This window comes from Schistocerca piceifrons, chromosome 6 (assembly GCF_021461385.2).
Source record: "Schistocerca piceifrons isolate TAMUIC-IGC-003096 chromosome 6, iqSchPice1.1, whole genome shotgun sequence".
Taxonomy (NCBI): domain Eukaryota; kingdom Metazoa; phylum Arthropoda; class Insecta; order Orthoptera; family Acrididae; genus Schistocerca; species Schistocerca piceifrons.
Genome location: NC_060143.1, coordinates 594,090,162 through 594,101,757, shown reverse-complemented (window position 1 = coordinate 594,101,757; position 11,596 = coordinate 594,090,162). Strand labels below are relative to the sequence as shown.

The window sequence follows — 11,596 nt, the reverse complement described above, 5'->3', positions numbered from 1 at the left end:
GTACGGACGCCGTCCGCATAAGCAGCGCCAGCGAGACAGGAAATCGCCGCAAGTCTGCGCGCGCCACCGCTGGCTTCTGGCTTCTTAAGCGCTGGAGTCGCGAGCGCTAGGACAGTTCTGTATTCGCCGCTCAGTTGTATACTCGCCACCGATTTGTGTACTTGCTAGTCAGTTGTGTGTTCATCGCAGCAGAGTTGTTGTTTGTCGTCAGCCGACGCTGACCTAGCCGCTCCGACTCGAACTAGACAGATTTCTGTAGACACCGAGTTCACTACTGTGTTACTGTATCTTCATTAATAAAAGATAAGTACCGACTTTTATTTAATATGAGTGTTTGGGCTTTCATCTTTCTGTTCACTGTTCCAGCGGACCGGTCGGCCCGCTATTAAAAGTGTGGCGGTGACTTCGTAAGCCATTTCTACAGCCAAGTGTTTGTCGCTACGAACACCGCCACAAAAGATCATATAAATATTGAAACTTCCTGGCAGATTAAAACTGTGTGTCTGACCGAGACTCGAACTCGGGACCTTTGCCTTTCGCGGGCAATGCTCTACCATGCAGAGTGAAAATCTCATTCTGGAAACATCCCCCAGGCTGTGGCTAAGCCATGTCTCCGCAGTATCCTTTCTTTCAGGAGTGCTAGTTCTGCAAGGTTCGCAGGAGAGCTTCTGTAAAGTTTGGAAGGTAGGAGACGAGATACTGGCAGAAGTAAAGCTGTGAGTACCGGGCGTGAGTCGTGCTTCGGTAGCTCGGATGGTAGAGCACTTGCCCGCGAAAGGCAAAGGTCCCGAGTTCGAGTCGCGGTCGGGCACACATTTTTAATCTGCCAGGAAGTTTCATATCAGCACACACTCCGCTGCAGAGTGAAAATCTCATTCTGGCATATAAATATTTCTACGAAACCCCTTCCGCAAGCAAGGTGCAGTTTTTCACAGTGCTTCAATAAATGTTAGCCTTTTATCCACCGAATCGATGTGATCGTTCCACATCATATTTATGTACTTAATTGCTCCCCAATGATTCTATGGCACCACTGCCTATAGTTATGCACAACTTTGAGCCTCTCTACATTTACAGCTGCCCGCCAATCATTGGCTGCACAACTTTGAGGCTGTCTACAGTTACAGCTGCCCGCGAATCATTGCACCAAGCGAAGGTTTTGGCTATCACTGGGTATTCCTGAAGTTCTTAATAGACAGAATTTTTCTAATAGATAACTGTATTTCGAATGAAAATCCCAAAATTGTCGCTGGTGTCGTACACAGAAAGGCATTAAGCAATAACAAGAAATGGAAGTCAGGTTTGATTCCAAAGGAAAACAGTCGTGCCCAGCAACTGTAGTCATCTCAACTAGTAAAGGGTACAGCAATCAGTAGTAATGATGTTTATTTCATATCTGGATTTTGCTACTGTGATGCTATCTTCAGTACAGACAATATAAGTTAAAACATGAAAATACTTGTATATTCACTGTAGCCATCACTGCCAAATGTAGATGTTGGCGTGCGGTGGAGGAATGTTGGACGTGGACTGAAACTGTCAATATGCACCATAATAAAACAAGGCCGTGTCCTTCAAGTGTTTTATTATTCGCAGCTACATTGCTGTGTTCCTCTCTGTCTATGCCACAGGGTCCTGGGATGCTGAGGACGCCACTTTGCTGTCTACAAACCAACTTGGCGCGAAAAGGCTATCTCAGCGACCCGTGCAACAAACTGCGGCATGCCAACCTTGTACAGCCGTGGTGTTCTGACGATGTCAGGATGCTCCGGCATCCGACTCAGCGGCCTCCGTCCCCGTTGCCTCAGAGTCACTCGATGGGAGCTGCAGGGCGGCCGCAGTGTTCTTCTTTGCCATCGTGGTTAAGATTCCGATGACAACAAGCGCCTGCGATCCGACAGCCAAATCTGTGGCCCTCACCTCGGGATGCCTCCGGCATGTGTTGGGAGCCAACAAGACTGTCCGTGGTAGCTTTCTTACCTCTCTACCGAATCCTCTCCACCACTCTCCTACTCGTCGTTCTACTCCCACCATGACCATTTAACACATGATAATGTGTTTCTTTTAAAAGCTCATCTCTCAGCTTCACTGGCACTATTACCCTTGGGTTTGACTTCGTTTCCCTGCAGAGAAGACCATCGTACATATTAAATTGTGACTGTGTCCGATACAATTTACAATCGTTGTCAGCGTCCTGCAATTCTTGCCATACTGTTAGGTCATAACCTATAACTTCTACTTTTGCCACCTTTCTACTCAGTGCATCCGCATTACCATGTTTCTTCCCAGCCTTGTGCACCACCTCTTACTCGAATTCACTGAGCCTCACAGCCCTTCTAGGGAGTCTAGTGAACAGATCCTTCAACCCTAACAACCACTTCAATGCAGAATGATCTGTCACTACCTGAAATCCTCTCCAATTTAAACAACATTTAAAATACGTGATTCCATAGATTACGCTAAGCATCTCCCTCTCAATTGTTGAGTAATTCCTCTCTGCTGCATACAACTGCCTAGACGCATAGGCTACAGGATGTTCTTTCCCATCAATTTCCTGACTAAGAACACACCCTAATGTTTGATTCCATCCATCACATGCTAGTATAAACTCCTTTTCAAAATCTGGAAACACAAGAACCATACTTCCCTCAGTTTGTCAAACACTTTCTGACTCTCTTCTGTCCACTCAAATTTCACACCCTTCCATAAAAATAGCGTCAACGGCTGTACTAAATCTGCAAAACACTCCACGAACTTTCGATAGAAATTGCAAATTCCGACGAATGATTGCACTTTCTTAACTGTTTTTGGCTCCTGAAAATCCCTTACACACTGTACCAACCATGGATATGTTTGCACTCAGTCCTTACTGATGATATGACCCAAATACTTTACTTCTTCTAATGCAAAATGACACTTATCCAGACTCAACTTCAAATGAGCTGCTCTTAACCTCATAAAGACTTCCCTTAACCGCTGTCTATGTTGCTCCATACTACTTGAAAACACTGTAATGTCATCCAAATAGACAAGACACTGTCGTGGTTTCAGACCCCTCAAGACACTGTCTAGCAACCTCTGAAACGTTGCCGGAGGGTTTTTCAAACCGAATGGCATTCTGATGTACTGGTAATGGCCTCCTGGAGTAGAGAAAGCAGTCTTTGGACGACCCTCTGGAGCCACCTCTAGCTGATGATAACCACTCGTCAAATACATCGTAGAAAAGTACTGGACTGTCCTAAGTGATCCAAAGTCTCCGATATGTTTGGAATGGGGTATGCGTCCATTATTGTCTTATTATTGAGGTATCAGTAGTCACAACAGAAATTGTATTTCTCAGTTCCATCCATAGATTTTTTAGGCCCAACGACAATGCCCGCTCCCCAACTACTATTAATATGCTCTGTAATATCGCCTGCAAGCTGCTGATCAATTGAAACCTCCACAATCGGCTGCAAATACCTCGGTGTTCTGCATGGTTTACTGTAAATAGGTGCTTCATTCCCTGTTGGTATTCTATGTTGAACTAATGGAGTTGCTGGTAACGACCCTTGTGGAAAAAACAAATCCTTAAATTCCCACAATAGTTCTTCCATATGCTCAATTTCTCCTCCTTTCAAATGCTTAATTTTGTCACTCAAAGCAGTTCTATCGGCAGTTAGTGGTTGATCGCTTCGCCTACCTCTTGAACACCAGTCTTCGTCATCTGGCACATCCAAATTTGCTACTAAAACTCCTTTCCTCAAATTCGCGTCTACAGCGCTAAAATTATCCATGTTCACAGGAACTGCTCGCTCGTTGTTCCCCTCCTGTACCCATAAAGCACTGCTTCTCACAAAACAACCCAATGGACCCAAAACGTCATTATCCTCCAATCGTTCAATAACACATACTGTACCCACAGGTAGATTTGACTACACACTTACCCAAAGCGACTCCCAGTGCCACCAGACACACTCAGGCGAATTAAGCCGTAATGCTAATGTACGTGGTTCAATTGGTTTGTTCATTATGTTGAACGCTCCTCCCAACAGCTCTGCATTGACAACAGTTTCCCCAAACTGAAATAACATTCCACCAAGTTCCACAGTTTGTTGTTCAAGGTCAATTCTGGCATGATGTTGATGTAAGAAATATTCCTAGGATCATGTCGCAGTCCTCGCTCACCCATGGTACTACCTCCATGCATGCATTACATCGGACTTTCTCTATTCAAAAGTCAACTGTCACCGACCCCAAAGGCGTGACCTCCTTATCCCCTAATCCACGCATCCTATATCGTGATGGGTCTAGCTTCCTTCGTCCCATTATATTCCTAGTAGACACTGACACTTGCGCCCCTGTGTCCAACAAAATCTTAAACTTTTTAGTTACTACGGATCCTACCACTGAACATTTCACCTCAGCATAAGTATTTGTAGCATTGAAATTAAACGGGAGCTCCATTAGGAGGGTCTTGGGGCCCCTCTGCCGTTTATCGCTTGTCCACCTCTCCTATCTCCACTTCTCCATCCTCCCCACTGCCAATTCCCACCCATTTCTTTATTCCTTGGTGACTGGGTACATTGCCTCTGCACATGTCCCATACAACTACACTTAAAACATTTCACACCCACTGTAAACACTGTTTGCCTCTCGCGTACCCCTGTTGCCTCGTCTATTTCCTCACACTAAATTGCCAACTGAATGGCCGAATACACATCTTTCGGAGACCCTTCACGCACTTTCCGTGACATATGCGCCGGTCACCCTCTCAAAAATACATCAAGTGCCCTTTGTTCAGCTTACTGCAACAGAACACTATTTGCTTCATTGCTCTGACCCAACTCGTAAGTATACTCATTATTTTCCCTTATCCTGTCCGCAAATTTCTCTGTCTCCCCCTGTCTCTTTGACGTTGTACTTAACCTCTATCTAAAATTCTGAGCGCTATTCTGTTTTTTGTACCTTTGTAAAAGCATTTCCTTTGACTGCTTAAACTGCCTGCCTTCCTTAAGGTCTCAGAGCACCTTACATATGTTTTTGCTTCACCCGTTAATCTAATCTTGGTTATATGTTACAACTGCTCATCAGACCAACCATAAATCACTGCTGAAGTCTCCAAGTATATATAAGATGGTAGGTTAGCAAATTTACACCTGTATTATATATTTTATTTAGTATTGTACCACCCAACATTTCCTCACATTCTATTATCAGCACTTTTGTTAGTGGAATTAATTTCGTGTATATATTATAGAATGCACAATGACAGGGAACACATTGGCCAACATCATATTATAAGAGACAATAAAAAAATAAGTGCTTGCTTAAAAACCATGAATTGCAGGTCAAAATCGTGCCATTACAATACATATAAGGGTCATACAACAGTACAAAAGAATTTTAGTACTTTCAGGTGTGAGCATTTGCTTTTGCTTTTGCTTTTCGTCCAAGTTGGAAGATAGATGTTGCAAAACCCAATGCTTGCTGATTTGGTCTCTGCTGTGACAGCCACTTGTACAAAAAATGATGGTGAAGATGACAGCACCTGAACTTGCACCAAATTCTTTAAACGCAAGTACTCAGTATTTAGGTGAATAGCTTAGGAAAAAATAGACTTCAGTGTGAGGAAAAGCAAAAGCTGAAAACTGTAGCCTCAATGTTGGGGCGTATTTATGTAACACTACCGGAAAAAGAGTAATGGGAAGAACTTAGAGAAAGTGGAGCTGACAGGTAAGTTTCAGAATTCAGACAGTATGTAAGACAAATAAAAATTTTGGCTGAAATTCTGCAGAGGAGCCAAGTCTCTGTATTGTTTACAGTGTGATGGAAATTTTCTGTGTGTGTTACACACACAATTTTAAATTTTGCTGCAAAGTTTTAATTGTGGGACAAGAATTTTGCTATGCATCAAGGACATTGGTTATGGCCATAAAAAACACCATGGAGTATTTGTTTCATGTCATCCCGTTCTGCTAGCATGTTTCTTACATTCAAGGGCCAATTATTAAGATTAGATTCAGGTTTCGTCAGAAAGACCCAAAAATGAGATGATTCACATGTGTGTAGAACAAGTCAGAACATATAACATAAAAAACAAAACATCTGAATATAATACTTACTATCCTGATCATTTGTCAGGAAATCTGAAATTAGGAAGATAATAAACTCTCTCAAGAATAAAAGCTCACATGGGATTGATGGCATTTCCAGCAGGATAATAAAAGCTTGTTCTCAAGAAATAAGTGAGATTTTTAGCCACATATGTAATAGCTCTCTGAGGCAGGGTATTTTCCAGATAGACTGAAGTATGCCATTGTTATACCACTGCATAAAAAAGGGGATACGTCTGACGTCAACAAATACCGCCCAATCTCTCTTCTGACTGCCTTATCCAAAATTCTTGAAAAAGTAATGTATTATAGAGTAGTTTTACACCTTTGTAAAAATAAAGTTTTAACAAAATGTCAGTTTGGTTTCCAGAAGGGTTTTTCAACGGAAAATGCTATATATACTTTCACTAATGAAATATTAAATCCTCTGAGTAACCGGAAGTCACCCACTGGGATTTTTTGTGATCTATCAAAGGGTTTTGACTGTGTACCAAATCATGGAATACTTCTAGATAAGCTCAAGTACTGTGGTATGAATGGGACAGTGCTCAAATGTTTTAAATCATACCTAACTGGAAGAGTACAGAAAGTTTAAATAAACAGTTCACATAATATGCAAAAAACTGGTGATTTCTCAAACTGGGGAACAATCACGAATGGGGTGCCACAAGGTTCAGTCTTGGGTCCTCCACTGTTCTTAATATATATTAATGACTTGCCATTCTATATTCACGAAGATGCAAAGCTGGTCCTTTTTGCCGATGATACAAGTATAGCTATCACACCTGACAGACAAGAATTAACTGGTGAAATTGTAAATGATGTTTTTCAGAAAATCATTAAGTGGTTCTCTGCAAATGGGCTCTCATTAAACTTTGACAAAACACAGTATATACAGTTCCACACAGTAAATGGAATGACCCCATTAATAAATACAGACTTCGATCAGAAATCGGTAGCTAAGGTAGAATATTCAAAATTTCTAGGTGTATGCATTGATGAGGGGTTGAACTGGAAAAAACACACTGAGGATCTGCTGAAACGTTTGAGTTCAGCTACTTATGCTATTAGGGTCATTGCAAATTTTGGCGATATACGTCTGAGTAAATTAGCTTACCACGCCTATTTTCATTCTCTGCTTTCGTATGGCATCATATTCTGGGGTAACTCATCATTGAGTAAAAGTGTGTTTATTGCACAAAAGCGTGTAATCAGAATAATTGCCGGAGCTCATCCAAGATCATCCTGCAGCCACTTATTTAAAGAGCTAGAAACTTCACTGTAGCCTCACAATATATATATATTCACTTATGAAATTTGTTATTAACAATCCAAACGAATTCAAAAGTAATAGCAGTGTACATGGCTACAACACTAGGAGAAAGGATGACCTTCACTACTCAAGGTCAAATCTAACTTTGGCTCAGAAGGGGGTAAATTATGCTGCCACAAAAGTCTTTGGTCACTTACCTAATAGCATCAAAAGTCTGACAGACAGCCATATAGCATTTAAAAGGAAATTAAAAGAATTTCTTAATGGCAACTCCTTCTACTCATTAGATGAATTTTTGGATATAGTAAGTGGGTAATTCCCCAACCTCAAACAAAAAAAAAAAAAAAAATAATCAGTCTCATGTAATATTTTGTCTAATGTAATATCTTGTATATACACCTTTTATTAACCTGACATGTTCCACATTATTACGAAGTGTCATATTCAAAATCTATGGAACAAGTACTAATCTAATCTGTTGTCAAAATATTTGAATACATTAAACTAAACTGGAACTGCTAGTATTTACTGAATTAGTACATTGTCAGAATAAAAAATAGGTATGCACTTTATCCTACCAAAATACCTATTCTTTACTGTTGTGACCAAGTGCTGACAAACCTCTTTTTGGCATAGTGCAGGCTTTAATACTGCATGCAAGTACTTGTTCTTGGTAAATAAAGAAATGTCTGTGCAATGTGATGTATAAATGTTCATGTACTACTGTAGTTGTATCAATTGACTTGTCCTGTATTACTTGTACACTGGTTGTATAATATTGATTACATATACAGGACCAAATACATAAAATAAAAATAACAGACATTAGGATACTATAAGATGGGTTGGAATGACATTGACAAAATTATATGTAAATGTTTAACAACAAACAGCTCTAAGACGAAGAAAATAAACAGATCAATTTACTAACGCATTTGCAACAACCTTAGAACAGCTTCTATGACAGTAATTTGCAGTAAGTAAGTAAGGATCCATGTAAAATCACTGTAGCCATATGTTTATATAAACTGTGTATGATGACACAGATTATAAGCAAATACGTTTAAAGCGAAATAAATATTCTGTTCTATCTTAGAGCTTGTATGACTGGTTCAACTGAACTTTTAATGAAGTTGTAACACAACTAGAAAGAGAATAAGACTTAATGAACTTTTATCTGTTAGAGAATCTAGACGTTAAACACTTATACTGAATTGCTCATTTACAAGCGTGGACTAATTAGTGCCAAAACGTTGAGCGGCTTTTAAGTGTAGCTGCCATCTTAGTACCAAATGTGAAACGTATGAGGCCAGCTGGTGCCAGTTTTCAGCACATATGGAATTCTCGTAGTAATGTTCGGCAAAGATGCATAAAAATAAGCTTTCATAACGAAGTCTTTGCTCTTTGTGAATGTTTGCGTGTGTGTTGTACTGTATGTGGAGGCGCGTACTGTTTGTGTTGTGGAAAGGTGATGAGTAAATGAGCCGAGTAAAATGTATTGGAGTGTTTCTTTTACGTTCAGCTAGCATCGAAAATAATACAGTACGATTTGCAAGGTACGTTGAAGAGCGGAATATAATGGCAGTTACAAATTACTTGGAACTATTGGTAGTTACAACCATTACATTTTTCTTGCTGCGCTGTCATCGAGTTCATGCCATTCTTGGATATTAGGTGGCGTAGAGCTTAACAGTCTTCGTTTTTCGGCCGCAAAGTCACAATTAGCAAAGTTATCAAATACACATATGATATAATAGTAAAACTAACCGTGCTTCGTTTTGGCTATGCGCTCGGTACATGGATGTGATTTACTTATGTCTTTGCTGTGTTTGCTGGCAAATTACAGATTGCCGTTGAGCTATATTATTTGGATTTGACTTTTACCGGCGGTAAACGAAAGAACGACCACGTGTGTCCTGTACGTGGACTAGGTGCTTTAATTTCATAATATTGTTCCCTCTGCGAAATTGTCGAGAAATGAAAAAGATTCAAGTAGTATTCATAATCATCCCTAGAAATTGTTGGAAATGTGCGAAAGAGGGTTCGTTCCATGTGAAGCGACCTAAATTTAAACAAGGTCCTTACTCGACGCTTCCCAATTTGATGAAATGGTTACTGTATGGATTTTACAGTAAGCCACATCAAATTGCATATTGATAATTTGTATGCTGCAGCCACTAGCCATGCATCTGTAAAGGCTAGTTTTTGTTGTTGTGACGGATATGAATGACTTTCTGATCGTTATTTTTTGGTCATGTCCAGCCAGCTACCATGTTACAAAGCTTTATGTGTTATCCATGATTAAAGTAAATTCAAAATACTTATTCTTCTATTTTGTCTGGTTTTCAAAAGACTATATCTTACAGAACTTATCTCAGATATGACTTTTTTTATACCGTGAAGAGAGATCATTCTGCTTATCAGAAAAAGGGTGATTCCTTTTTGAGACAGACAGTTCAAAAAATTAAATGTTATAAAATATGCTTTGTTCATATCAACCAAAGAGAGAGAGGAATTTTTGAGTATGTACATTTGAAAATGATGAAAAATATGTAATGTTATTAGTTCTGTTTCTCTTGAAATGAAAATTAATATGACCAACTTTTAATTTTTAGAAATATTTGTCTGTTCATTTGGATTGTTTCGTGCTATTCTGGAATCCATCTAACTCGATGGATGTTCAGATTAACATTTCAACACACTGTATCAAGACTGAGCTAATGAATTTTTATGTTAGGAAAAACTGAGACTCTAATAAAAGGGTAACACATTTTATATCATATTGCATATTCAAAAAGGCCACGTATCCTTGGTTCGTAATAATGGTGAAGACATTTTTTGTAACTTCATTATTATTTTTGAACTGATTTATCTCAAAATGAAATAAACTTTTTTTGATCAAACTGTCTTTTAATAGAACAAAGAAAAACCAAATCTGAAATGGCTTCATTGAGATACATCCTTCTTTTATTTTTATTTTTATTTTTTTTTTTTTTAAGAAAAAGAGAGAGAGAGAGAAAATAAATTAAATATTTTGAATCAACTTAAAGTTCATAACTCATTAATTATTTGAAACATCAAGATGCCACTTGCAGAGAGTTATGACAAGCTGGCTGACTGAAAATGAGGGGAAAAAATCAGCACCATAAAGTCATTCTATCGTAAACTGAGTGAGGTGGCACAGTGGTAAGTGTACTGGACTCGTGTTCAGGTGGATAATAGTTCAAACCCACCATCCTGGTTTAGGTTTCCATAATTTCTCCAAATGACTTCAGGCAAATGCCGACTTCCTTGCCCAGGCAAATGCCGGGATGGGTCCTTAGAAAGGGCACAGCTGACTTGCTTGATCATCCTTCTCTAATCCGATTGGACTGGTGGTCACACTGTTTGGTTCCCTCCCCTAAATCAATATCTAAAATGTAAGTGGAATCACCAAGTTTCAGCATGGGGGTCACATCATCAGGAGCATTAAAGTACACTTCCTGATTTAGTCATATTTCTCAATATGCAAAAGCTAGCCTTTACAAAGCATAGCAAGTGGCCACACCACACCATTTATAAAGCTGCAATTTGGTGTGGCTGCATGTAAAATCCAACCACTAAAAATTTCATCAACATTGTGAAGAGTCAAGTGGGGACCTTGTTTAAATTGAGACCACTTGACATGGAATGAGCCTCGGGGATTTCTGGGTGAAGTCAGTTTGCTGTTTGGGTAGTGAAAAGTGATGAGTTTGAACTCATGTACAGGAAAGCCAGAAAATTAGGATGGTTGTCAAAGAATTGATTGTTGTGTTTGACAATATTTTATGTAAATTACTTTGATGATCTGGTGTGCGTGAGGAATAATGTGGGTATTACTGTTGTCAACAGCAAGTATTGTGAGTGAGGGGAACTTTTTTTCCAAACGAGACACGCAGTGCATACCGTCAACATTTGAACTAATGTGCAGATATTTTCAGTGTGTTATGAACACAAAGGTAAATAAGAGTAAGAAATGAAGCAAAGTGTAATTACCCTATAATTCCTTGTTCCTTGGCAGGTCTCCTCCCCCTATCCCTCCTCCCCAAATCTTTAACAGTCTGTTCTAACAAGTGTATGGTATACCTAACAGTGTATGGTGTACCTATTTCAAAGACAGAGTAGCTTTGCCCTTCCAAGCTGTTTGCTGTCTATGATAAAATAAGAATGTAATTGGCAAACCTATAAATTTCAAGCCATCCGTCAATGG

The 11,596-nt window shown here is 39.5% G+C and overlaps 1 protein-coding gene across 1 annotated transcript in view; it reads left to right on the top strand.

Annotated features, from left to right (window-relative positions):
- Nucleotides 1-8,762: 8,762 nt before the first annotated feature.
- The window catches only part of LOC124802438 (insulin-degrading enzyme), a 202,126-nt gene continuing 199,292 nt past the window's right edge, over nucleotides 8,763-11,596 (top strand). Inside the window, 1 exon segment of the mRNA XM_047263222.1 lies at nucleotides 8,763-8,924. Within this exon segment, the coding sequence (XP_047119178.1) occupies nucleotides 8,848-8,924 (77 nt within the window). The 5' untranslated portion in view covers nucleotides 8,763-8,847.